The following is a 25,190-nucleotide window of genomic DNA, read 5'->3' as shown; positions in this document are numbered from 1 at the left end:
TTCAGCCCATAGAGATGCTGTCTGAACTCTTTAAAAACCTCCCCACCTTTCACGCCAACATTCATACCACCCAGGGCAGGCATGGATGAAAACCAAGTGTCAGAACGCCGAGGGTTTGTCTGCATTCTCTTGTCTGTGATTGCTTTAACATCTATGGCATGAATGTTGAGTTAAATGAGTAATTCAAATTCAGATGAAAAGCCATTTTCCACATGTTTACCACACTTCCCGATAATGGGAAGGGATGGTGCGACATTTTGGCTCCTAGGTATTTTTTCCCCAGCTTGTGAAATAAATTTAGTATCCGCTAATACCAAAATTAGCTACAGATGATGAGTTTCAGTCCAACACGACTCAGAGATTCGCTCGAAACGATTTTAACTTCTGTTCCCCACCATGCACTCATCTTGAACAAACCTAGGGTGAGCATCTGACACCCCAGGCAGCATTTTTTTTTTCTCCTTCCAATACAGGAAATGTGCATAGTTGACGAACCTTTAGAGGAATTCACTTCAAGGCATAGCTTGGAATGGAAATTTTTATTTCTGGATCACAGGTTTGTGAAAAGAAAAACATATTTGGGTTGGGTCCTTCCCAAGTGTTGTTTGCATGAGGCAGTTTTCCTTGGGAGAGAAATTTGGGCCTGGTCTTTTAAAGGAGAAGGACTCTCTGGTAGTAGGCAAAGTCATCTGGCCATGGGTGGGCAGTTTCTCTCCACTGCATTTGCCCCATATTTGAATACAGTGAGTTGGGTCGGATGCCTCAGTCTGGGGGCATCCGTGGGATGATCCCTGCACAGGGTCATTTCCAGCTCTCAGTAAAGCAGGAGCAGAGATGAGAGAAACCTCTTGGGTTTTTTTGTTTTTTTTTTTAAACACCCTTTGATCTTTGGCTCATTCTTTCTTCTTTCTTTTGTAACATTTTTCACAACTTAAAAACAGAGTGAGACTCCAACTCAAAAAAAAAAAACCTCAAAATCTCTCCCCATCTCACCCTCTAATTTTTTTATTATACGTTGGTGATTGGGTTGACCCAATCAACAGCTGTTTTTAATTATTCAGTAGCGATAAAATTTATTATTCATTGGGCTCGGTTATGCCAAGGGAAGGTAGTATCTAGATGCCAGAAAAAGTTGAGCCCTCTGGAAAACACAGCCTCTCTGGTTTTGACCATTGCAAAGTTATTTTTCTTCCCAACAAGGCCTCCATGTCAACCGTACCCTACACGAGGAAAGGCGAGGCCACCGTGGTGAGTCCTGCTGTGTCCTCTCTAATGACAATTGTCCTTGTGCAGAGCCCCTCCAATCATAGGATACCTGCCTTTTGAAGTACTGGGAACCTCGGGCTATGACTACTACCACATCGATGACCTGGAGCTCCTGGCCAGGTGCCACCAGCACCGTGAGTACCGCTCACCCATCCTGGGCACAGGGGCCTCTTCTGCCGGGGCCCAGGCTGCTGGTTACCTGGTTTCTCTTTGAAGCCGGGAACTTGGTTTTCTCTGAAATCATCTGGAGGCATGCCAGAGTCCTGTTTTCTACATCTGCCCCGTGTCATGTTTTCTCCTGAAACTGACTTTGCCCCAGCCCCTGGCACCTTTCCCATCACATCCAGAAAGACGCACCATTTAATCCTAATTAAGACACCAGGGCAGTGCCAGGATTAAGTTATGCACTGCATTTCAGTAACAAGGCACTAAACTCACGTAACTATTCTTTTGTCAGCAGACATGTATTGGTCACTGGCAGTAGGCCGGATACTGAGCTAGGTCTGGCACTCAAGGATGCTCAGCATCTTCCTGCTATCCTGCAGGGCAGGGTCTGCTGAGAAAGCCGGAAATAGGTGACTTTGCAGGATGTTGTCGGTGCATCGAAGGGGGTGTGCATGGGATATTGGGGCGCTCAAGAGGACCCTCATGCAGCTGGCGGAGGGGTCAAGGAAGGCTCTTTGACACAGGAGAACATACTGACAAGCCTATGGGGGTTAGGATTCTGATGCAGGGAGCTAGAGCTCCAAGCTTGTCCTCTGTCTCACTTAGCAAGAGAAGTCAGGAAGTAACCACTTAACACCATGTTTTCAGTGTCAGCCCTTAGCTTTAGACAGGAACATTTATAGAAATGTTGGCCTTCGGATCCTGATACACGATAAAGAACATACTAAAATACATCATTACATTGGACTTGAATACATGCCTTGTGCCCATTAGAACATTCTCTTCCATGCTTTTCTTATGAAGGAAGAGCAAGCTTGAGTTCCATCTGGATCAGCTGTTAGAATTTAAGGCTAATCTGTAAAATCCTAGCCCTTTGCTCCTCAAAGTATGGTCTAGGGCAGGGCCAGCTACATAGGCATCACAGGGAGTTTGCTAGACGTATGGAGCCTCAGTCTCCCCCAGTTGTAGAAAATAGCCTACTGAATCAGCACATCTGTTGTAATAGGATCCCCAAGTGATGTGTGTACACATGAAAATTTGAAAAGCAGAGCTGCTTTAAACCTTTGGTTGCTTCTGACTCTTCCGACAGGGAAAAGCCAGCGGACCAAAAAATGACATTCAGCATTTGAAAGACTTGCCCCATGACTTGACAAGATGTTCTTGCCCTGCTGACCCTACACCCTCAATCTGCTGGCTTCTCTCCTCTTCAAAGTACTTTCCCCAAGCCAGTGGCTCCTTTTGTACCTTTATTTTCCTTGTTAAGATTTCTCTTAACCGTTTTCCTAAAGAGGTACTAGATTTCAGGCCCAAATATTCCTTCTTCCTCGGATCCATAGTCCATTTTTCTGCCCTGTCCAGGCTAAAAAACCATCAGCATCCATTCTGTTCTGGACAGCCCCAGAGAGGCCACCGGTAGACATCACTGTAGGGAGCTCCAGGCAGCTCTAGGGCAAGGGGAGGTCTGGGGTGGAGGCATCTGTACCAGACTCTTTATTTGAGAACTGGGGGGATGGAGCGTGACCCACTGACTGACAGCTGTGGAATCTGTCCAGAGGTTGCTGGCTGTCGGTTTCCTGGCCATTTCTCCCCACGTCAGGCTGCTCTCTACTGAGCTCGACCCCTGCAGCTCCAAAGACAGCCCCACCTGCAGCAGGGAGATGAACACCAGGAAAACCTGGGTCTCTTTTCAGTTAAACCTCCAGTTCAAAATCTCCCTGCTTCTGCCCTTATTTGAGGATCTCTTTGAGCTTCTGAGCACTTGGAAAAGTATGTGGATCGCTCTTCTACTGTTTAAGAATTTATTCCAGTTTATCATGATCCTGATAGCCACTTAAAATACAGTGCAGCCAGAAAAATAAGCCACGTTCTGTGTTGTCTTTGAGAGTTTGTATCTGAACAGTAACTCTTGGGGGAAGGATCGTGTCTGCGTTCATGTTTGTGATACACAGTATCCATTTTCTGCTAACAGTGATGCAGTTTGGCAAAGGAAAGTCATGTTGCTACCGATTTCTGACCAAAGGTCAGCAGTGGATTTGGCTACAGACTCACTACTACATCACCTACCATCAGTGGAACTCCAAGCCCGAGTTCATCGTGTGCACACACTCAGTGGTCAGGTACTGCGGGGTGTGGGGTCTGGGCTGCGTCTTTGCCACACCCGGGCAGGGGTGGGAGGCCCTGCCAGCCAAGTCAGATCAGCAGTGGCCTCAGGCGTCCCCAGTTTCTGAAGACCAAGCCTGGGCTGTCCCCTGCCGATCCCAGAACAATCCCCAGAGCTCAGCTCCCTCCCGGGTACACCAGGTACATACTGGCTCTGTCTTCTCAGGGCTGAGATTTCCTTCCAGCTTTCCATCAGCCCCCTTCGACGGGCTCATGGACTCTTGCAGGCTGCCGGAGTATTACTTAGTAAGTTACTGCTTCACTGACCTACTTACATATTTTCCCTCATATCCATCCATCCTGCAGCCTTCCCTTGTCGCTGCTTTGAGAAGAAAATTTAAATTTTGCCTCTAAATAACTCCAACACATACTCCCCTTTATTTTTAATGTTTTAAAAACCCCTGCTGGCAACGGAGGCAGTGTTGGGAAAACAACCAGGCTGCCAGGGGGAGTGGATTTCCGGTGGGTCCCCGGTGGCCTGAGGGAGCCCTTGGCCCGGGGCAGATGAGCAGGACTTCAAGGGGGAGTGGCACAGACACACACACACACACACACACACACACACACACACACACGCACACACACGCACACACACACACACACCCTTATATGTACATCTAGTCACCAAGTCACTCTTCTTTACTATGGAGGAAAGAGGAGAAACACTGGTTTTCCTTGGCCAATGACCCTGACCCCGTGTCATCATACTTCATACCCAGGCTCAGGGACTTGGCCGATTCCCAGCCCGCCCTCAAGCAGGGCACCAGCGGTGGTTTCTGACTCCAGGCCAGCCCCCTGCACTGCCACCAGGCCTGGTTGTCTGCCAGAGGGCCCCCTGGCCCAGGGGAGGCTGGAAGCCATCGACGCCTCATTCTTTGGGCTCTGCCCTCCCCCTGGCTCTTCCTCTCCATCTTCCACCTCCCAGATCTTAGAAAGAAACCCTCAGGAGGGAGGGAAGGAACAGGTGAATAAGGTGACGAGCATTCCAGAGGCCAAGAGCCATGATGCTTCACAGGGCCCCTCGCCCAGCCTGCGTCTCTGCACGTGGGCACAGGCATAGCAGGGTCCCTCGGCGCCATGGCACTGAATTGATTTAGCCACGCTGTCGAAAAATCAGGCTTCTCAGCAGTCTCGGTCTGGCTGGTTCTGGGTTTGTTTGAGAGGAAACTTTCTGAGAATTGTAACTCCTAAAAAAGTTGTGTGTCACGCCTCCATATGCACTGAGCAGGTTTTAAGAAAGGCTTCTGATTATTTAAAGGCAGAAGCTTATATCATAGATGAAAGTGTGTTTTTAAAGACAATTGCAATTGGAGATTTCAGGGGGGTAAAAAGACTAGTAAAGGAGAGTGAAATAAAAACACTCTGGAAATAAAAATATTTGAAATTAAAATATTAGAAATCACTGATACCTTAGACAGGGGATAAAGTCCATTCCTTCAAACAAGTGACAGGCGGGACCCTCTGCATTGACTGATGGGAAATAGGTATGGAGAAGCTTGATGCTGTCCTTGCATGTCCTTCCTCCACTGTGGTTTCTTGGTTTTTACGCAGTTATGCAGATGTCCGGGTGGAAAGGAAGCAGGAGCTGGCTGTGGAAGACCCACCGTCCGAGGCCCTCCGCCCCTCAGCCCTGAAGGTATGCCATCCCTGCCAGGGGCATAAAGGTAAAGATGGCTAGGAAAAGAACCTTCTGTGAGTTGTGATCATAAAAACAGCAGCGATATTTCTTGAGCCCTTGCTCCACTCTCAGGTGTTTTTCTAGTATTTGCTTTCGGCCCCTCATGACATTCCTGTGTGACAGGCGCTGCTGCTATCCTCGTGCTTCAGATGAGGTCTAGAAGCACACAGAAGTCAGCTGTGCACCCAAGAGCACCCAAGGGCTAGAACTCACAGAGCTGAGCTCGAGACAGCTTCTGGACTTTAAGCATGGCCCGGCAGCTTCCAAGAATGCAAGAATGGCTATCCTAAGCCCACTTTGTATTTCTCCCACAGATAAAAAGCTGGGAGTTACTCTGTCACCCATTGAGGGGCCCGGTCTTCCTTTAGCCTGAGTGTTGTGACACTGCCTCCAGGACTCAGGCACCCTCTGCATAGACTGCCTCTCAAATGCTATCCATGTCACCAGTAAGGTGCACTTCCTGTTTCTGTATCCAAGGTCTCAGTTAACAGCCATGTCGGCATCAGCTCTGTGTCAGGGAGTTCAACTGTTTGAAAAGCCTTCTCCCTTCACAAAGCCTGTTACTTTCCTTCCCTATCCTGAGCTCTCCGATCCCCTCTGCCCGGCCGGGCTTCTCCTGGTCTTTGCTCCTGGTATGTCAGACAACTCCAGAGAACCATGGAGACTGCAAGTAATTAAACCTATAACTCAAGGGCCATTATTTTTATTTATTTATTTATTTTTAGTCAGGGTCTCATGTTGTCACCCAGCCTGGAGTACAGTGGCACAATCACAGCTCACTGCAGCCTTGGGTGATCCCTCCGCCTCCGTCTCCCAAGTTACTAGGACCACAAGCGTGTACCTGGCTAATTTGGGGGGAGATTTTTGGTAGAGATGAGGTCTCGGTACATTGCCCAGGCTGGTCTCAAACTCCAGGGCTCAAGCAGTCCTCTTGCCTCAGTCTCCCAAAGTGCTGGGACTATAGGTGTGCCCAAGGCCATTCTTAAAACAGACACAGATGTTGGGAGGAAAAGAGAAACAACAAAAAGTCTGAGAGAGACACCATAATTTTATCTCCCCTAAGAAAGAGAACATGCTTCCAATTAATCTGTGAAATAAGGATTTCTGTTCCTCAGTAGGACACATCCCAACTTCAGAGATGCTCAAATGTTGGAGGAGAGTGCCTCCTGGAACTGAGGAAGCTCAGGTGCCAAGGTGCCCGATGACCTTGAACCCAGAGTCTTGGGCCAGAGGCAGGTACCACAGCAATGATCCAGCCTTTCAGTCTGTCTTAGTTTCAACAGAAGTGCCTCTTGGCCCCTGAGGACCAAGAGAAGAAGGGGAAATCACCTTTAAAACTCAGAGAGAAGAGTCTCTCTGGCTGCCATGCTATGTGGGGATACATTATACAGTGATTCATCACCAGCATGCTGGTAGGACACAGCTGTCATTGTTTATGGGCATGTTTATTACCCAGCTCTGTCACATAATACATCATGTATCATGTCACAGAATGGAATTAAGCTGTTAATAGGCAGGTGTTATACGCACCATGTATCACGGCTGAAGAACAGGCACGATGGTGTCATCCAGCTGCAAATTCATCATTGAGGTTTCTGCTCCTTGGGGAATCTTGGAGTCCTATGGAACGTTTTCTCATCAAATGTGCATACCTATAAGCGTACAAACCCCATCTCAGGCACCGGGTTAAGAAACTCTTTAAAGTAAAATCTCTCAGACAATCTGTGATGATGAACCAGTTTGTTTTTTTCAGTCTCACATCTGTCACTGACAGACGCATTTGTAAAATGCAGGTTCCTATGCATGGATGTGATACACAGAGATGTCACATAGCTTTCCAAGTTCCTTGGTGCTTCCTGTCACTTCTTAGACTTATTTCCCTGCGGACTAGGAGACACAATTCTCCAAAAGCCATGGTTCAGGGACCTGAGGGGCCTGGTCTAACGGAGACTCTGTCACTGAGCAACAAGGTCCTGAAATTGACATCTACCCTAGCACATCCGGTAGTTCTGTTTTATCCCAAGGCCTGTAGGTCACATGTCCGTCATTTCAGCTCTATTTGTACACACACAGTGTCTACTTTCACCTGGGCTGTGACTCAGACAGAATAGCCATGTAAACTCACATGCACAGGATTTTAGACCAAGACCATGGAATATAGACCATCCTTCTAAGACTAGGTAGGAACACGACCCAAGAAGGTAATCACTATGTTTTCTTCTTTGGCTTAAAAATTATCCTAACTGGGCTGGGCACAGTGCCTCACGACTATAATCCTAGCACTTTTGGAGACCAAGGCAGGTTCATCACTTGAGCCCAGGAGTTTGAAACCAGCCCGGGGCAACATAGTGAGACCTTGTCTCTGCAAAAACTCAAAATGTTAGCCAGACATGGTGGCACACACCAGTAGTCCCAGCTACATAGGAGGCTAAGGCGAGAAGATCACTTGAATCTAGGAGGTCAAGGCAGCAGTGAGCTGTGATTGTTCCACTGCACTCCAGCCTGGGCAACAGTGGAAACAGGCCCAGGACCTGTCTGTCCTTCACTCCAGGGGCACTGAGGCTGCAGAGAAAGAGAGGCAGTACAGGGAATGCCCTAGAAAGGTCCAGGGTGTCTATTCCACTGGCTGTGGTCACCATCCAATGCCAACAGCTACCCTATTTCTGGAACCTGACTCTTTCTTCTTGGAAAGCCAAGATACTGGGTGATAAGGTGACAGTGTTAAGGGAAAAACAAAGTGCAGTCAATTATGAAAATCTAAAAGCAAAAGGTGAGAAAGTATAATAAATACTGCATCTGGGCTACAAGCCTCCCAGTGGCTTTTAGATTATATATGTGCATACATGCTGCACTCGAGTCTGTTTGGAATTGTCCCCAAACAGCTACAGGATTTGTCTCAGCAGCTTCCAAGTTTTTCTTCATACCGAGAACTAAATTCACGCCATGTATTCACATCATCCCGATGCTGAAACGTGGGCTTTTTCATGTGTGTGTTTCAGGACAAGGGCTCAAGCCTGGAACCTCAGCAGCACTTTAATGCACTTGACGTGGGTGCCTCGGGCCTTGATGCCAGCCATTCACCCTCAGCGTCTTCAAGAAGTTCCCACAAATCCTCACACACAGCCATGTCAGAACCCACCTGTGAGTGCAAGTCCCTGGGGGGGGGGGGGCTGGGAGGCCCCATCGGACCAGTGGGGACAGGACATGGCCTCCAGAAGGGTCCCAGGCCAGAGTCGAATCAGGGATGTCCACGCCTGTGAAGCAGAAGTTGTCATGCTATTTATCCTCTTCGTTTCCTTTCCCACTGCCTTCCTGCCCTCCAGTCACCTCCATATTCTGGTATCCACGGTGGTACCAACCTTCAGTAACGTTGGCAAGGTGTCTGTTTAGGCAGGAGGTTGGACCCAGGGGTGGAAGTGATATCTGGGGGTGGTCGTAGTGCCTTCTGCCTCCGCAGGCTGGGATTTTGTGGTTCAGCTAAACCACTTCCATTCATGGTAGGCTTCCTTTGTCCGAGATCCCAGTTCAGCTCTTGTGTTGTATACACACGCATCATTGTCCCCCTGTTGAATGAGAAAGCCGGTACATATTTGTGGGTCAGGAAGATAATCTGTGGCTTTCTTCCAGCCACTCCGACCAAGCTGATGGCAGAGGCCAGCACCCCGGCTTTGCCAAGATCAGCTACCCTGCCCCAAGAGTTACCGGTGCCCGGGCTCAGCCAGACAGCAACGATACCGGTATGTGTGTGACCCCATATTTCACGGGGGTATGCTGCAGCATGGCGGGGGCTGCGGAGCCATGGGTGATGTGCCGTCTCTTCCTGGAGAATCGGTTTTACTTAGAGATTGAGAGTGTGGTGTGTCAGATGGGGGTGGGAAGTTAAGTCGTTCGATTGGCAACTAACTTTAAAAATTTTCATGATGAAACTAATGTGGCTGAATATCCATAGAATACAAAATCTGGGTGAATTTTAAAAGGAAAACACAAACTACAAACCTGGGGTCCTACGCCCAGAGCGTCTGGCGGTGTGTTATTAGAATCCTCCCGTTCTGAATTCTGTTTCATGCCAGTGAAAACAATAAGAATGTACCTCCGCATGTATCAGGCAACACAGACCCTTCTAGAACCTGATGTGTGCCAGACCCTTCCAGAACGTCAGAATGAGTGGCCTCTTAGAAAGCACACTGACTATATGTGAAGTCATACAACACTCTGGCCATCCGTTGTCATCTAGTAGACCACACCTACCTCAGTGGCATAAAGTGGCATGTGTCACGTTCACAGAGTCTGGATCAGGAATTCGGAAAGGGTATGGTGGGGACGGCTCTTCTCTGCTCCTTGGTGTCGGGAGTCTTGCATGCTATAGAACCCATATCCCACAAGGAATTTGCATATGAATGTCTAGCACCCGTGCTGGGGTGGCAAGAGGCTGGTCTCAGCTGAGGCACCATCCTCTCCAAGCCTTGGGCTTCTCATGCCATGGTGGCCGGATTCCAAGAAGAGACACCTGGAGAGCCAGGCAGGAGCTGTACTGCCCTTAATGACCTAGCTTTGGAAGTCACATAGTGTCACTCCTGCCGTACCTCTTGGTCAAGGCAGTCCCGAGAGCCCCATCAAAAGGGACATAGACTTCCATGTCTAGATGGGAGAAACCTCTAGGAATTGGAGGGGAACATATCCAGGCAGTCGCCAAACACACCTCCCACCTACCCCTCACGGATGCTTTGCACATGAAGAGACGGCATCACCTTCCTGGAAAGGTTGCACACAGCCTGCTTGAGAACTTGGGCGACACGTTTTATTTTCAAATAGGACATGACAAAGACCACCTTCCTTCTCTCCAGGCACCTCGAGATGTGCTTGGAAGCTGCGCCCACCTTTCTTCCACAGTCTTGCTGTCCAGTGAGATTCATCCTGCCAGTGGTGGCTTCCGTTTCCCCCAGTTGTGCAAGCGGCACAATTAGAAGCGCTCAAACCAGCTCCTGAGTTAGCCCTGTGCCGGGGACTTCTCACCCAACACAAGGTCTCCTGTTGCCATCCTCCTCCCAGCGCTGTCCTGGGTGACCCTTCCCTTGTGGGCTGCTCTTTCTAGTCCCTGGGGACTGGGGGCAGTTTGGGAATAATTTCAGAAGCATTCTTTTCCTTTTCTTTTGAAAACTCTGACGGCCCGTGAACTGGAGGATTTCATTTCTCACTTCTAATCGTCTCCCCACCCACCCAAGCGATCAGGGGACCAGAACGTGACTCCACTCACTTCCCAGGCTTCTCTTTAAAGGTTCCAGGCAGAGGCTGGTGAAATCACCTGTCTTCATTGCCTGGATGAGTTCCCGGACACAGACATGCCCAGTGCGTGTCTGTCCATCTGCAGGAAGGAGAAGGGCGCGCACAGGCCCGCTCTGGATATTCCTCCGTCCCACTTATGCCTCTCGATGACGCCTGCTAAGAACTAATCCAGTCGGGAGAAGAACAGTCCGCCAGGGTTGGAGTCTAGAGCAGGAAGCGAGGAAGGGGCGGTGGAGCGGAGCTGCCAGGCGTGGGCAGGTAGCAGCAGCCTGGGAGAGCACAGCGGTGGGAGAGGAAGGCTGGGCCCTGAGAGGCTCGAGAGCCGCCGGCAGCCTCCGCCAGCTGGGTGTTGGCTCTGACCACACGCCCTGCATGGGAAGCCGTGGAGGTGGGGAAAGATGCTTCGATCCCTTCTGGAAGTTTTGACTTTCGGCTGTTCACCCTAGTTGCAGAAGAAAGGGCTTCCTTTAAGCTGGAAAACCCAGCCGGCCAAGAGACGGTACCCCTAAGACCCCAGAACGCCCAGAAGCAGTGTTAACTGACCCCTGTCTCTCTGCTTCAGGCCCCGCTGTCTTCCCCGTCACCCTGTGACCTCTCACAACAACTCTTGCCTCAGACCATTTTGCAGAACCCACCTACTCCCATGGCACAGGTGAGTCTGGGACTTGGGGAGAAGGAGTTCTTCCTCAAGACAGAAGGGTGCGGGTGGGGGTTGCTGTGTGTCATGTGCGTAGGTACCAGCCGAGGCCCTGACACGGAAATGTTCCTCGCAGTGGGGCACGTCGAGCCATGATGCTCATCCTGCATCTGGCTGCTTCTGCGATCCTTGTTCTTTTTTTTCCCATCATGCAGGCTGGAGTGCAGTGGTAGGATCACAACTCACCACACCTCAAATTCCTGGCCTCAGGCAGTCCTTCCGCCTCAGCATCCTAAGTACCTGGGACTACAGGCGTGTACCACCATGACCGCTAGTTTTTTATTTTTTTATTTTTTGTAATGATAAGGTCTTGCTGTGTTACCCATGCTAGTCTCACACTCCTAGGCGCAAGCGATCCTCCCACCTTGGCCTCCTAAAGTGCTGGGATTACAGGCATGAGCCACCATGCCTGGCCTCTTCTGTCATTCTTGTCCTGCCCAGATACATCCTCCAAGTTCTTTTCTCCACCGTCCTTTTGACACCCTCTTTGCCATTTTTTTCTCATTCCTCTCGTTTTTTGCGACTCCAAACTGGCGGTGATATTTTAAAAAGGTCTGAATTAGGCCGCATGTCATAGGAAGACTGGAAGGATCTAAAAGCTGTGAGTCCAGCACTGTAAATATCACATTTGTTTTAAAAAGAAAGAAAGGGATTACGGCTTTGCTGAGTAATTCCTTCCTCATTTCAACAACACTCAGAGAGTTACTATTTGGGTCAGTCAGTGAGTGAGGTGTGAGAGATGCAAAGCTGGTTCTCAGCCCTGGCTTTTTAGCACTCAGAATTAAAGGGAGAGCCGGGCACATAAACAGAGACACCGCCCGTGGCAGGGCATGGGTTTTTATAGAACCAGGAAGGAAATGTTCCACATGGCTTCCTGGAAGAGGCAACCCTTGCCTTGGCCCTGGAAACATGGGCAGGAGGTTGTCAGATGGAGAGGCCAGGGAAAGAGGGAAGAAGGACCCAGGTATATGCTTCATCAGGCTGTCACAAACCTGTCTGACAGGCCTGGTGCCTGGCGAGAGACTGGGTGAGACAGGGGTCGTTCCATGGGTGGTCACGGAGAGCAGTCGATCTGATTGGTGCGGACTCTGACGAGCTCTGACTCAGTTCCTCTATGGGGGACTGAGCCCCACCCTGATCCCTGGCCCCAAGCTAGACCTGGGTCCCAGGTGGCGGGTCACCAGCAGTTGCAACTGGCCACCCTCTGACAAGAGTGTGGCCTTTTCTGTGTTGGTGCACATCTGTCACCACTGAGGGAAACTTATTTCAGAACATATGCCCTCTTAGCAGGAGTCGCTAATGTTTTCCTGGAATAAGAAAGACACATCCTCGAACATGCTTCTTGCTAGAGTCAGGGTTGAGCAGCGATGCGAAAGCTTTCCCTTCCCGGTCTACTAATTAAAATAGGCTATGTTCACCCTCATTAGGCAAAATAAATAAGTAAAACAGAATAATGATTTTTCTCTTCAAATTTCCAAGGCATATTTGGTATGAAATTAGTAACTTTCTCAAGTCAAAGGCATAGGAAATGAGAATTCCTTTAACTTCTGGGTCTCGCCTCATGAAGGTTGTCGATGTTGATAATGCAAAGTAGTCTGACGTAGGCCCTTTGGGAACTCTGGTTTTTCGTCTACTGAACTTCTCTTAATGGTAACTGCTCTTAGTGTGTTAGGCATACTCTACTTAATATAGGAACTATATCCTGTAAGACGTGCTTGCACAATACTGACTTTTCAAGTCAGGCGGTTCTTCTCACGCCCACCCCCAGTGGAACAGGAGATTCCATGACTCTCCCTCATCGCTTTCCCTGATGTTACCACTGTCAGGGAAAGGAGGGGAATGAAATCCAAAAACTGGGGAGTGATTATCAGCGGTAACTGGTAGCTTTCCATAAAAAGCCTCTTTTGCTTCATACTGTGTCTCTAAAATGTCTCTGAGGTGGACCCGATCTCTTTCACAGAATGGCTACGAGCTAGAAGGTAATGAGGGTAATATGAGAAGCAGCTAGCATGTGTTAGCCCACTCAGTCCCCTCACCATTCCCTTCTGAAGCCAACTCAGCAACCGAGAGCCATGACCACAGCGGGTGGAAGGGGTGGTCCCGAGCTTCTGGCATTGTCTAGCCCACTGTAGCTTTTGTGCGCCTGTCTGTAGTTCCAGCTACTCGGAAGGCTGAAGCAGAAGGATGGCCTAAGCCCAGCGGGTCGAGGCTGTGGTGGCCATGAACGTGCCCCTGCACTCCAGCCTGGGTGACAGAGTGAGACTCCAACTCAAAAAAAAAAAAGCTTTTGTGTTTTATTTGTTAAATACTTGATAGAGCTTGTTTGCCTTCTCAGGTGAATTATCTTTCCAGCTGAGTTCTCTGATTCGTTACGTACTGATTCGGAGTTTTGTGAGACAGTCTGGTTTAGCCCAGGTATTTTTAAACTCGTGTAGCAGCAGAACCTTCCTTTAAAAGGATGTCTGATGTCAGAGCAGCTCTGATTGAAATAGGATTGGGGGTGGAAATGGGACCTTGCTGGCAGAACCTCTCAGCCTCACCCAGCTCCTGAGATGTGGGATTTACGTGTTGGCCTGCCTGTCGTCGAGCTGTGCGACCTTGAGTGAGGCATGGCCTCTTGGCATAGCACGGGCTTGTTGCGAAGACACAGCGTTGGTGCTTCCACTTGCCTGGGGAGGCAGCTGGCACACGAGGGTCTCCGCAAGTGGCAGCCCCTGCCATCATTCTTCTCGTTGATTCTCTTTATTACTTTGGTGCTCCAAAACTGTGGTCAGTTGTTTCCTCCTGTGACCTATCCTATCCATATTCTCAACTCTCCAAGTTTCCGCGCTTTTCCATGTACGGGAAGTCAAAGGGCAGAGGAAAGGAGAGAGGCCCTGGAAGTATTTTTTTTTTTTTTTTTTGAGTCAGGGTCTCCCTGTGTCACCCAGGCTGGAGTATAGTGTCACTGTCATGGCTCACTGCAGCCTCAACCTCCTGGGCTCAGGCAATCCTCCCACCTCAGCCTCCTGAGTAGCTGGAACTACAAGTGCGCACCACCACACCTGGCTCAATTTTTTATTTTGTGTAGTGACAGGGTCGCTATGTTGCCCAGGCTGGTCTCAAACTCCTGCACTCAGGTGATCCTCTCGCCTCGGCCTCCCAAAGTGCTGGTATTACAGACATGAGCTACACCCAGCCCCATGGAGACATGTTTCAAAGGCCGTGGGCAAGAAATAGATGGAGGACATTGAGGTTAAGTCACTGGGGACAAAAAAAGAAAAAAAAAAGGCAAAAGCCAGAGTCCAGCAAACTCATTTGCTGCAAGAAATGGGCGTCATGAAGAGGCCCCAGTTGGGGCTGCGGGCCAGGGCATGCTGGCCTCTCCCCACATCGCATTTCCTTCCACAGAGCACCCTTGTGTTGAGGTAAACAGTTGGCAGGACCTGAGCTCACCTGCAAGAGTCTTCTAAGGCCAACCTCCTTCCCAGGAAGGGGTGCGGAGGGGTCTGCAGGGAGGCGAGACCTGGCGTTCTTACGCAAAGCGCAAAGCGGGGGTGAAGGTCCCTCGCCGCAGTGTAAACACCAGCCCAGCGATTGCTTTCTTCTCCTCAGTTCTTTTTTGCACAGATTTCTGAGATGTGCCTAGAAAAGCAAGTGAGTGAGGGAGCGAGTGAGGGGGATAAGGCCTCCATGGTCCTGGGCCTGTTTGGAGAGCACCGGGGTCTGGTTTAGAGTCACGATGAGACCCAAAAATGCCAGCTAAGCTGTCACATACACACTGCCATGTCCTAGATGAGGGGGGAAAAAGGACTCTGACGCCCTGCTTTTGCATGCGTCTCCAGAACCATTCGTTCTGTCCAAATTTGGAGTGTCAGTCTGTAAGCATTGCTTACAAAATCACGTCCCGATTCCCTGGCCCTCCCAGACCGCACTGCGGTCAATCAGAGATACACATCCAGGTGGGCCTGCTGTCACCACCAGCCGAGAAAGGCTGGCCCGGGGACCCCTGGGACGCCCAGCCCTCATCCGCGGCCCCTGCTCATTGCCCAGCGTCCAGCCGGGGGCTCCCTGGGGCCACTTGGGAAGGACAGCTAAAGAACGGGAAATGGAAGTTGCAGATGGATCGAGAACGGCCGTGAGACCTGCCTGCAGGGCTGAAATAATCTCTCATCTGCTTGTGTTTTTCGACTCAACCTTGAAGTTTTCAGCACAGTTCAGCATGTTCCAGACCATCAAAGACCAGCTGGAGCAGCGGACAAGGATCCTGCAGGCCAATATCCGGTGGCAGCAGGAAGAACTCCACAAGATCCAGGAGCAGCTCTGCCTGGTGCAGGACTCCAATGTCCAGGTGATGCCCCTTCCAGGCCTGGTCTCTGTCCTCCCCGCCGCTGGGGTGGGATGGCGGGGATCGTCGGCTTTGTGTGCTGTGTCACTGAGCCCCAGGTGCTTACGAAGCATATTGCAGCCTCTGCAGACAAATGACCAGGAGCAAATCCACCCACCTCCTCATCTCCATCTCCAGGCCGGACGTGAAATTGCCATAAAGTCCTCCTCCCTCGTCCCTCACCCTGGTTTGCCGCCTCACCTGTGTTTTCATTCACACATTTGGCATCGCACCGCCCCGCACTGGCGCCGGCCTCGGTCCTGGGGTGGAGCTCCCAGCACCTGCACAACTTTGCTTTCGTGGCATATTCGTGCAGTTTAGCTAGGCATTCTCGTTTCCCAAATCTCCCTTGAGTCTTGCATTGGGTGAGAGAGAGAGGCCAGAGCTCCCTCCCACCAGCAGCCCAAGGGGGACCACGGAGGGAGCAGGGCTGGTCCTCCGTGCCACCCCGTTTGTGGCATGCCAGTGGGCACACTCTGCGTGCTGACAGCAGCAGCTCTCACGATGACCTCCAGATGCTCCAAATTCCCCTGGAATTGTTTGGAGAGATTTTGTGCAGGGTGGATCTCTTTCAAGGAGGGATTATTCTTTCCAGGTGTGACTTCCATCAGTCCAGGACTGTCTGTCTTCAGAAGTGCATGGCTTAGACCTAGCCTTTCGCTGCACGTGTAGTTCTAGATGACCCTGGAGTCTGCCCTCAGAGCGCTAAGCTTTTGTGGCCCCCTTAGGAGAGACAGAAGGAAGCAGAAGTGAAACCTCAGAAAATGGCTGGAGCATTATCCCCGTCGCCCCTGCCCCTCCCCTGGCCACACAAGCTCAGTAGCACTTAGGACAGAGGACAGGCAGGCTCTGTGCGGCCAGTGTCCTGAGCCGGTGCGTGCTGAGGTTAGCATGAGGATGCGAGCTTTTGTTGTTTGGGGGTTTTTTTTCCTCCTTCTTCTTTTCTGTTTGTGGTGGTGCAGGTTTTGTTGGGTGGATGGAGATGCCTTGTTTGCCCATCCGACCTCCCCAGCTTTTCAGCAGCTCTGCCCAGCCCCCCAGGGACATCCCTGGCGACTTTCCAGACACTTGCTGGTTTTTCCCTTCCTGGTTGCTCACCTTGAAGAGAGGAACCCACAGCCGGGCTCGGTGGCTCAGCCTGTAATCCCGCGCCTTCGGGAGGCTGAAATGAGTGGATTGCCTGAGCCCGCGGGTTCGAGACCCCCCTGGGCAACTTGGCAGGACCTCATCTCTACAATAAATCAAAATGAGCCGGGCGTGGTAGTGCACGCCTGTAGTTCCAGCTCCTTGGAAGGCTGAGGCGGAAGGATTGCCGGAGCCCAGGCAGGTTGAGGCTGCGGTGGCCGCGAGTGGCCACTGCACTCCAGTCTGGGCGACAGAGTGAGACTCCAACTCAAAAAAAAAAAAGAGAGGAACCCACTCAGGGTGGGCCGCCTCCCTGCCCCTCCCACCAGGCAGGGTGTTGCAGGGGAGTGCTACGGGCTTCCTCAGACAGCCTGGGCCACATCGGAGCCCTGCTGTCCTCTCACTCCCCTCTTCACCCTCACCCTCACACCGACCAGAGAGAAGGCTTCACTGCTTACGGGAGAAGAAATGGAAGCACGGAAGCGCGGTTCCACCTTTTTCCAGAATAAGTGAAGGGTGGCTTTTTACTTCGTCTTTCCCGGCTGTGATATTTTTCTCCCAGATCCAGGGCCCGATCCGTGAAAATCAGGAGCCCAGAACTTGCCTGACTCCAATTACTTTAATGGAATTTTTACACTAACAGGAAGGTGAAATTGAGCCAGAAACTGCTAAAAGCGAGGTGGGCGTATGAACATCCTCCTCAGTGCCTGGAGTTTTCGACTTCCTGCCTTTCCAACATTAAAGCTGAATTTTAAAATACCAGGCCGCAAGGTTATCGCTTTCACTTGCTGTTTTAAGAAGTCTTTTTTCCTCCCCGGGATCCGTGTGTCTTGTTAACTCCAAAGTCCCGATGCCAGGAGGCACCCAGGGGATACTCTGTGCAGGGTGGTGCAGGCATCACGCCCTCGGTGTGTGTCTTCCCTGTTTTCCTTCCTGCAGCCTTATCTTTGCAGTGGAATTTTCCAGAGAACGTGGGAAATCCACGGATATTCAAACCAGAGGACGTTTCCTCAAGGAGGCGGCCTTGTTTGGGGGGAGAGGGGTTGTTGTTTTGCTTTGTTTTGCAAGATTTAAAGAAATACGTTTCAAAATGCTTCCCGAAACATGATATTTGTTTTTAAAAGACCAAACTGTGTGATTCAAGTATAAAGAATAAGCAAGTAAAAAATCGCTCACCCCCCAGAAGTGAAAGGATGGATGAAATAAAAATGGCAAAACACTGATTGTTGAAGCCTAGTTATACCATGGGATTTTATTGTATTATTTTTCTATTATATGTACTTCTGAAATGCCAGGTAATGACAGTGTTTGTAAAAATTAGCACCTAAGAATGATGGGAAAAAAATCACATGTAAATGTAGGGATTGGTTTGTTCTTGAAAATTAGAAAATTTTTTTTTCCTCCGATAACTTTTTGTACTTGAATCGGGGAACATTTTTAAATTTCTTTTTTTTGGGGGGGGGGGGGTGCACACATTTTCTGTACCACTGACCCCAGGACCCTTTTAAGAAGCCATCTTGCTAAGCCGTGAAATTCTACTTTATTTTTTATAAACAGCGGCGTGGATGTACACAGCAGCAATCCAGGGATCAATCTCCCACCCAAGGACTTTGATCCCAACTTGAGTAGACTTTTGTGACTTGACGTCATTGGTTCAGGTCTTTCACTGAAGCTGTGTGTGCCGGTGATGCTTGCTAAGTATGGTTCTGGGTGGTGGTGGTGGTGGTGGTTTTTCCAAAAAGGCCGGGTTATGAGGGAGAAGTCCTCCAAGGCTGTCGGGGCTTGCACTTAGACGGGGTCATGAGACTTCATCTAGCTGTTCTGCTGAAAGGCGCTGTCCCCTCCGCGGAGTCCGTGAAGACGCCCTCGCCCTCTCTTTTTGAGAGCATGCTCGCCCTCTGCTGGCTGCTCAGAGGAATCGCCTATAAGGACGCTTGTACCAGTGGCAGATGACATGTTCCTCTCTGGGTTCTACCATCCGTCCTTCCCTAACCCATCCACCCATCCTTTAATCCATTCATTCATCCTCCCTCTCTCCCTCCCTTCCTCCTCCCTTCCTTCCATCCATCCATCCATCCATCTAGCAGACACCCATCATTTCCCGTGCACATGGTTAAGTGCCGTGGGGATACAGAGCTAAATCGGCCAGGGCTTCCATCCTCACAGAGTGTACATCAGTGAGACAGAAGAGCACACAAAACAGTATGTCACATAACATTAGCCAACATTAGTTTGCCTTTCTTCGAGCAAAGGTTTCATTCATGTGTTTATTCATTCATACGTGCATTTATCCATCAAATGATTTTGTATGTCCAAAGAAGCAGAGGAACAAAAAGCTCCCTCCCTTTTTCATTTTAAATATTATTGTTATCTACCGCTGAGTTAGTACTTACTATGTCTCAGGTAGTTTATATGCATTCACCTCATGTGATCCTTTATGAGGTATGTGCTGTTAATGTCACTACTTTATTAGTGAGGAGAGTAAGGCTTTGAAAAGTTATAAAAACCCAAGCTCACACTGTTGGTAGATGGGTAGGGTAGGGATTTGAACTAAGGCATGTCTGATTTAAGAAATATTATACTGCCTGTCATCAGTAAAGGTTGCATTCGGTGGAAGTCTAGTCAGAAAGTAAATTGAATCCTAGCAGGAAAATGTATGGCAGTTGAGTTTGAGTATTACGTTTTTGCGGAAGTGACAAAGTATGACTTTTGTTCTAATAGGAAACCTGGACTGCATGAAAAATACTAATCCTCAGATGGGTGGGTACTGAATCTCAGATGATGGATACAGAAAAATTCTGCTTAACCCCTAAAGTGACAAAGAGCCTCCGTTTCAAAACCGCAGACTTCCCTGTTGCGGGTGGGGCCTGAGAGGAGCTGCTCTGAGGCTTGACCCAGCTCAGCGGCAGCTGCCGGCCTCCGGTCTCAGCCCACCTGTGAACCGAACACCGAGCTAACTGATCTGTTGTCATTCCCCCATGTGTCTGCACGGCGGGGTTCTCCACCTGTCTGTCCAAACCTGCTCTATCACTCGCACACGCCGGGGCATCAGTTCCATGCTGTGCACGAGGTGGGACTGCACAGAGAACAGGAATTGGGGTCAGAAACGCCAGGTGCTGGGAGGCCGAGGGAGAGAGCCTTCCTCCTGAAGAACTCAGTGCTGAAGGCCTGGAGTGGCGTGAACATCGCATGTCCAGAATCACGCTAGAGACACAATATCATTTATGTCCATTTTAATGCCCTAGAGGGGTTTTTGCTAAAAGAGCTTGTTTCAGGTCTTTAGTTAACTTATTATTAAAATGATTAGAGTTGTTTCTCTTAAAACCTTAGAGTCAATTTACAATTCCTGCTTTATTTACAAATCTACTGATTTGTCTAAAAAGAGCAATGCTTTCATAGGCTTTCTATTTATGGTCAGTTAGTTTATATATTTAACAAATTGTGAATAATCCACATTTGCTACCAAAGCCAATCATTGACAGATTTGACTTATCAGAATCTTTCAGACATTTCATGCACCTAACAAGGGAGACTTAGAAACCTCAGAAGTAAATAACTATCTTAAATCAAATACCTCAGACTTAAATGAACTAAGCCGGGATTCTCATAAACACTTAAGCACTCTTTACAAACTTCCTCCAATTCTCTTAAACTTTTCCAGTTAAAGCCACCAGACTAACATATCACAGCCTTTTATATGTCTGAGACATCTTAGAGAACACAATGCGTAGACATGACCATGGTGATTATAAAACTTAAAGCCTAAACTGAAAGTACGTGGATGTGCTGTCATATCATCACCTCTGAGTCTGTTTGCCTGCCTGGAAACACCGTCACCTGTTTAACGGGCACAGATTTGCCAGCTCAGCTGAGGGTACCGGGTTGAAGATTCCCAAGAGCACCATGGGTATGGACACTGGTCACCGGCCGGACATTCAAGGTCAGGCGCAGGGCCCGGTCCGACTGTGAGAATGTTGTGGCCCACATGGAGATTAGCTAACCCTTTGCCACCCTAGGAATATTGCGTCATTCATTCCACTCCCAAGATGCTTCCCCCTTCAGATAAGAAGAAGAAACAAGCCATCCTTGTCTCTAAACAAGTACATCAAATGTTTATAGAACATCTGGGTCTAAGCGGCTTTCACGCTGTCAGACCTCAGTCGTGTGCCTGTGACCCTCATGAAGGTGGGGGCGGTGTCTCTCCAGCCCACCGCTCTGTTGGGGTGTCGCAGGCACTCCACATCCACCAGAAGTGCGTTCCTGCGAGGGGAATGTGACCCCAGCCTTCTCGGCATTTCTGTTCTCCCAGATGTTTCTGCAGCAGCCAGCTGTGTCCCTGAGTTTCAGCAGCGCCCAGCGGCCTGAGACTCAGCAGTTACAGCAAAGGTCAGCTGCCGTGACCCAGCCCCAGCTTGGAGCCGGTCCCCAGCTTCCAGGGCCCGTCACCCCTGCCCAGGTTGCAAGCCAGCACCTGCTTCGAGAATCAAGTGTGATATCCACCCAGGTAAGCACGCTCTTCTCTAGATTCCGTCCTTGCCCCTAGAGCAGACACCCCACTGCAGTTCAGGTCGTACTTGATTCCTGCAGCCTATGTGAACTGGGAACCTACTGTGCTGTTCCTCTGTGGGCTGCGGACAGATGATGGTGGTGAGCTTTTTCTTTTCTTTTTTGAAAGTCACTTTGCTGAGCAGGGTGGCTCACGCCTGTAATCCCAGCGTTTTGGGAGGATTGCTTGACCCCAGGAGTTCAAAACCAGCCTGGACAACATAGCAAGACTCCGTCTCTACAAATAAATTTTAAAATTAGCTAAGTGTGGTGGTGGGCGCCTGTAGTCCCAGCTACTCAGGAGGCTGAGGTAGAAGTATTGCCTGAGCCCAGGAGGTCGAGGCTACAGTGAGCTGTGATCATGCCACTGTACTCCAGCCTGGGCAACAGAGTGAGACCCCAAATCAAAAATGTCACTTTGAAGCCCCAAGTTGTATTGACGTCCTTCTGTGTTTTATGAATGTCTGCCTCAGTCCCTCACCTGGCCCTTAAAGATATTGTGCACCTGAAACTTTAAGCTTTGATGCCGACTTAGTGTTGGAGGTAGGTGAAGACACCCCAGACAGTCACTGACAGCTGAATGTCCCAACACACATGTCCTCAGGCCCCATCTTCTACTCTGGTTTTAGCCATTACCCATTTAAGCAGCCACCATGGTTCATTGTCCCTTACCCCAAGCCCACCATGTTCCCCCAGTTCCCCAGACACCCTGCCAAACCCTTGCGGCCACTCCACTTACTCCCAACCACCAGTGGCCTTGCAACCTGACAGGGTGGCCAAAAGATACACGGGCCTCGAACTGAATGGAATTGACAAGTCCCAGGTCCTGCTCCTGGAAGCTTACAGACGGAAGGCAGGCTTTCCTCGAGCCTCCCATGTTCCCACACGCTTTCATGGCTTTGGTGAATGTGAGTTGAGCTCTGTTGTTTACCAAGACCCAGGGGAGCAAAGATGAACAGGAATTGTCCTGGACCGCAAAGAGCTTCTGGTCCAGTAGGGAATCCGGGATGCTAAGCAGCAAATGTGCAGTACAACATGGATGAGTACACGTATGAGAGAGTTTAGTCCATCTTTATCCAAATGGAAGGGCTCTGCTTAAAAATGCAGCCTTTAGATTAGAAAAGTCATCAGAAAAATTACTGGGTGAGAAGAACCACGACATTTTTGGAAAAGAAAGTACCAAGGAAGGATTTATACTATCTGGTATTGAAGGAGTTTGTGAACCACCTTAAGAAGTAAGGCACTTTGGTATCATCATATGAACAGTGAAACCAAGAACACCCAAAAAGCCAGCCCAAGCCCACTCCTTCATTCATTCATTATTTCACGCAACAAGTATTACTTGAGTGCTCACTGCATGCCAAGCACTAAATTCTGAACACTGAGGAACAGCAGTGAACAAAAAAGAAAAGAAAAATCTCTTTTCCAAGTGAGGAGAGAGACAAAAATCACAGTATGCCAAGTGGTGAGTGGGAATGCTGGTGAGGGTGCGAAACGGGTTGGAGTTTTAAGGAGGCAGCCAGGGAAGGCCTCCCGGAAGAGGTGATATCTGAGCCAAGACCTGGGGTGGGGGAGGTGGGGGGGGCGAGAGAACAAGTCCTAGCAATATCAGGGGAAGAGCCTTCCACAGAGCCGCCAGCTAGTACACAGGCCCTGAGGCAGGGGTGGGCCTGGTGAGTTAGAGAAAGAGCAAGCAGGCTCCCAGGTCTGCGGTGGCATTTGTGAGGCCGAAAGCACTTCAGTGTTGCCTGCCTGCGGAGACCCTGGTACTCTCCTAGGCCCAAGGGATTCAAATAGACCCCAATCACGAGATCAGAATAATTCCATAAATCGTTGGTAGGTCCGGGGTTTTGGAGGAAAGACCAGGGTGGGTAGAAGAAGGAGGTGCTGAGGGAGTTTCCTGGGCAGATGACATCTGGGTGGAGTCCAGGTGTGACCTTTCTTGTTAAAATGATGCTCCAGGGCCCAAAGCCCCTGAGAAGCTCCCAGCTGATGCCGGGCAGCGGCCGCTCCGTGGGCAGTGTGGCACCCCAGTTCAGCAGCGCCGCGGCCGTGCTCCCGCCGAGTCTGAATCTGACCACGCCTGCTTCCACCTCCCATGATGCCAGCCAGTGCCAGCCCAGCCCAGACTTCAGCCACGACCGGCAGCTCAGGTGCGGAGAGAGACTGGGCTCGTCGGAAGGATGGCCCAAGGCGTAGCTTCAGCAGAGGCAGGGTTCACAGCGAGGAGGTGGCGGGAGAGGGCTTGGAGTCCCGAAGACCAGGGAGGTGCCGTGTTGCGAACGTCGTCCTTTGAGAACGGAGCAGGGAAGTGGGGCTGGTCAGGGTCAACCGCGGGGTCCAGCCAGGCTGGGCAAGGGCTGCCCTTGGCCAGCGGGTCTCCAGTTCGGGTGCTGATCGGGTTCCCGTCTCTCGCCTCCTCTGTCCCAAGGCTGTTGCTGAGCCAGCCCATCCAGCCCATGATGCCTGGGTCCTGTGACGCGAGGCAGCCCTCGGAGGTCAGCAGGACGGGACGGCAAGTCAAGTAGGTGGCCCAGGGTGCCAGGAGGAGGCACGGCGCCGCACTGAATGGTCCCAGGCTGCGAGGTCTCACCTGCCTGGGCCAGCAGCACTCACGGGAGTCTCGTGCTAAAGGCAGGGTCCAAGCGTGCCTCTGCCTTGAAGGGGACACGGCCCTTGAGTTTTGCTTCCACCATTTCCCGTTTAACAGATAAAACTTGGAGTCAGTGCTCCATGCTTAGGACTGAATGAAAATTAATTGCATCTGGCCGGGTGTGGTGGCTCGCACATGTGATCCCAGCACTCTGGAAGGCTGAGGCGGGAGGATTGTTTGAGCCCAGGAGTTCAAGACCAGCCTGGGCCACATAGGGAAACCCTGTCTGAAAAATTTTAAAAATACCCCACCGTGGTGGTGGGACCACTGCACCTGTAGTCCCAGCTACTTGGGAGGCTGAGGCAGAAGGATTGCCTGAGCCCAGGAGGTCGAGGCTGCAGTGGGCCATGATCATGCCGCTGGACTCAGTCTGGATGATAGAGTGAGCCCCCTGATGCCAAAAAAAAAAATTAATTACACTCCACCCCCCATTTGCCGTCATATTCGAACTTTCTGGGTCTAAAAGCCTCTGCCCCGGTGACATCCCTGGAAAGTGTAGACCCATCTCTCTTCCCCAAGGACACTCCCCAAGCTCCAGCTGACCGTGTACAGGCATACTTGGTGCTTCGTGCCCCTGGCAGTGCCATGGATCCAAGACCCCGCAGACGAGGCCCCTTCCCTCCCAGACATCTTCACGGCTGCCTGCAGGAACAGAGGCAGCTTTGCTCAGCTGCTTGATGACTAGGGACAAAGGTTCCTGGAGATATAGGGTTAATAGCTTAGAAGCTCCTGGGAAATAGTTTCTAACCCTTTGAAATGGGGCAGAAATAGAAGCATAGCGCAGGCGTCTCTTCTGTATACACGCTGGCTTAGTGTCGGGAGTTCACCAGGACAGTGCCAGCCAATTAGGCCTGGGCGCCTGCACGCAAAGGCCTTGCAGGCGCCCCCTGGGCCCTCTCCCTGGAAGTCCTTCTGTGCCCTCCTTCAGCCTGTACTGATAGCGACGGCAGATGGTTACTGAGGGTCTGGGGCCTGCATGTATGTGATTTCATTTTATCCCGTTAAAAACCCTGTGATGGGCTGGGCACGGTGGCTCAAGCCTGTAAGCCCGGCACTTTGGGGGGCTGAGGCAAGAGGATTGCCTGAGCCCGAGGGTTCAAGACCCGCCTGAGCAACTTGGCAAGACCTCATCTCTACAATAAATCCAAAATTAGCAGGTGTGGTAGTGCGCACCTGTAGTTCCAGCTACTTGGAAGGCTGAGGCGGAAGGATCGCCGGAGCCCAGCAGGTGGAGGCTGCGGTGGCCGGGAGA

At 50.5% G+C, this 25,190-nt stretch overlaps 2 protein-coding genes across 4 annotated transcripts in view; both read left to right on the top strand.

Moving 5' to 3' along the window:
• NPAS2 (neuronal PAS domain protein 2) overlaps positions 1-25,190 on the top strand; it is a 174,516-nt gene that overhangs the window by 142,909 nt on the left and 6,417 nt on the right. For all 3 annotated transcript variants that reach the window (XM_008071436.2, XM_021719226.1, XM_008071437.2), the window contains 11 exons: positions 474-556; positions 1,294-1,400; positions 3,401-3,548; positions 5,143-5,227; positions 8,269-8,410; positions 8,897-9,006; positions 11,115-11,204; positions 15,433-15,579; positions 21,050-21,244; positions 23,248-23,438; positions 23,717-23,809. In XM_008071436.2, the coding sequence (XP_008069627.1) occupies positions 474-556; positions 1,294-1,400; positions 3,401-3,548; positions 5,143-5,227; positions 8,269-8,410; positions 8,897-9,006; positions 11,115-11,204; positions 15,433-15,579; positions 21,050-21,244; positions 23,248-23,438; positions 23,717-23,809 (1,391 nt within the window). The remainder of the gene's footprint in view (positions 1-473; positions 557-1,293; positions 1,401-3,400; positions 3,549-5,142; positions 5,228-8,268; positions 8,411-8,896; positions 9,007-11,114; positions 11,205-15,432; positions 15,580-21,049; positions 21,245-23,247; positions 23,439-23,716; positions 23,810-25,190) is intronic.
• The window catches only part of RPL31 (ribosomal protein L31), a 32,716-nt gene continuing 16,619 nt past the window's right edge, over positions 9,094-25,190 (top strand). The window contains exon 1 of the mRNA XM_021719227.1: positions 9,094-9,120. The gene's annotated coding sequence lies outside the window, so the exon portion shown is untranslated. The remainder of the gene's footprint in view (positions 9,121-25,190) is intronic.

The sequence above is a fragment of the Carlito syrichta genome, unplaced genomic scaffold (genome assembly GCF_000164805.1).
Source record: "Carlito syrichta isolate Samal-C Ts95f unplaced genomic scaffold, Tarsius_syrichta-2.0.1 Scaffold314328, whole genome shotgun sequence".
In the NCBI taxonomy this organism is placed as follows: domain Eukaryota; kingdom Metazoa; phylum Chordata; class Mammalia; order Primates; family Tarsiidae; genus Carlito; species Carlito syrichta.
The sequence above is the reverse complement of the archived record's forward strand: the minus strand, read 5'-3'. Positions and strand labels throughout refer to the sequence as shown.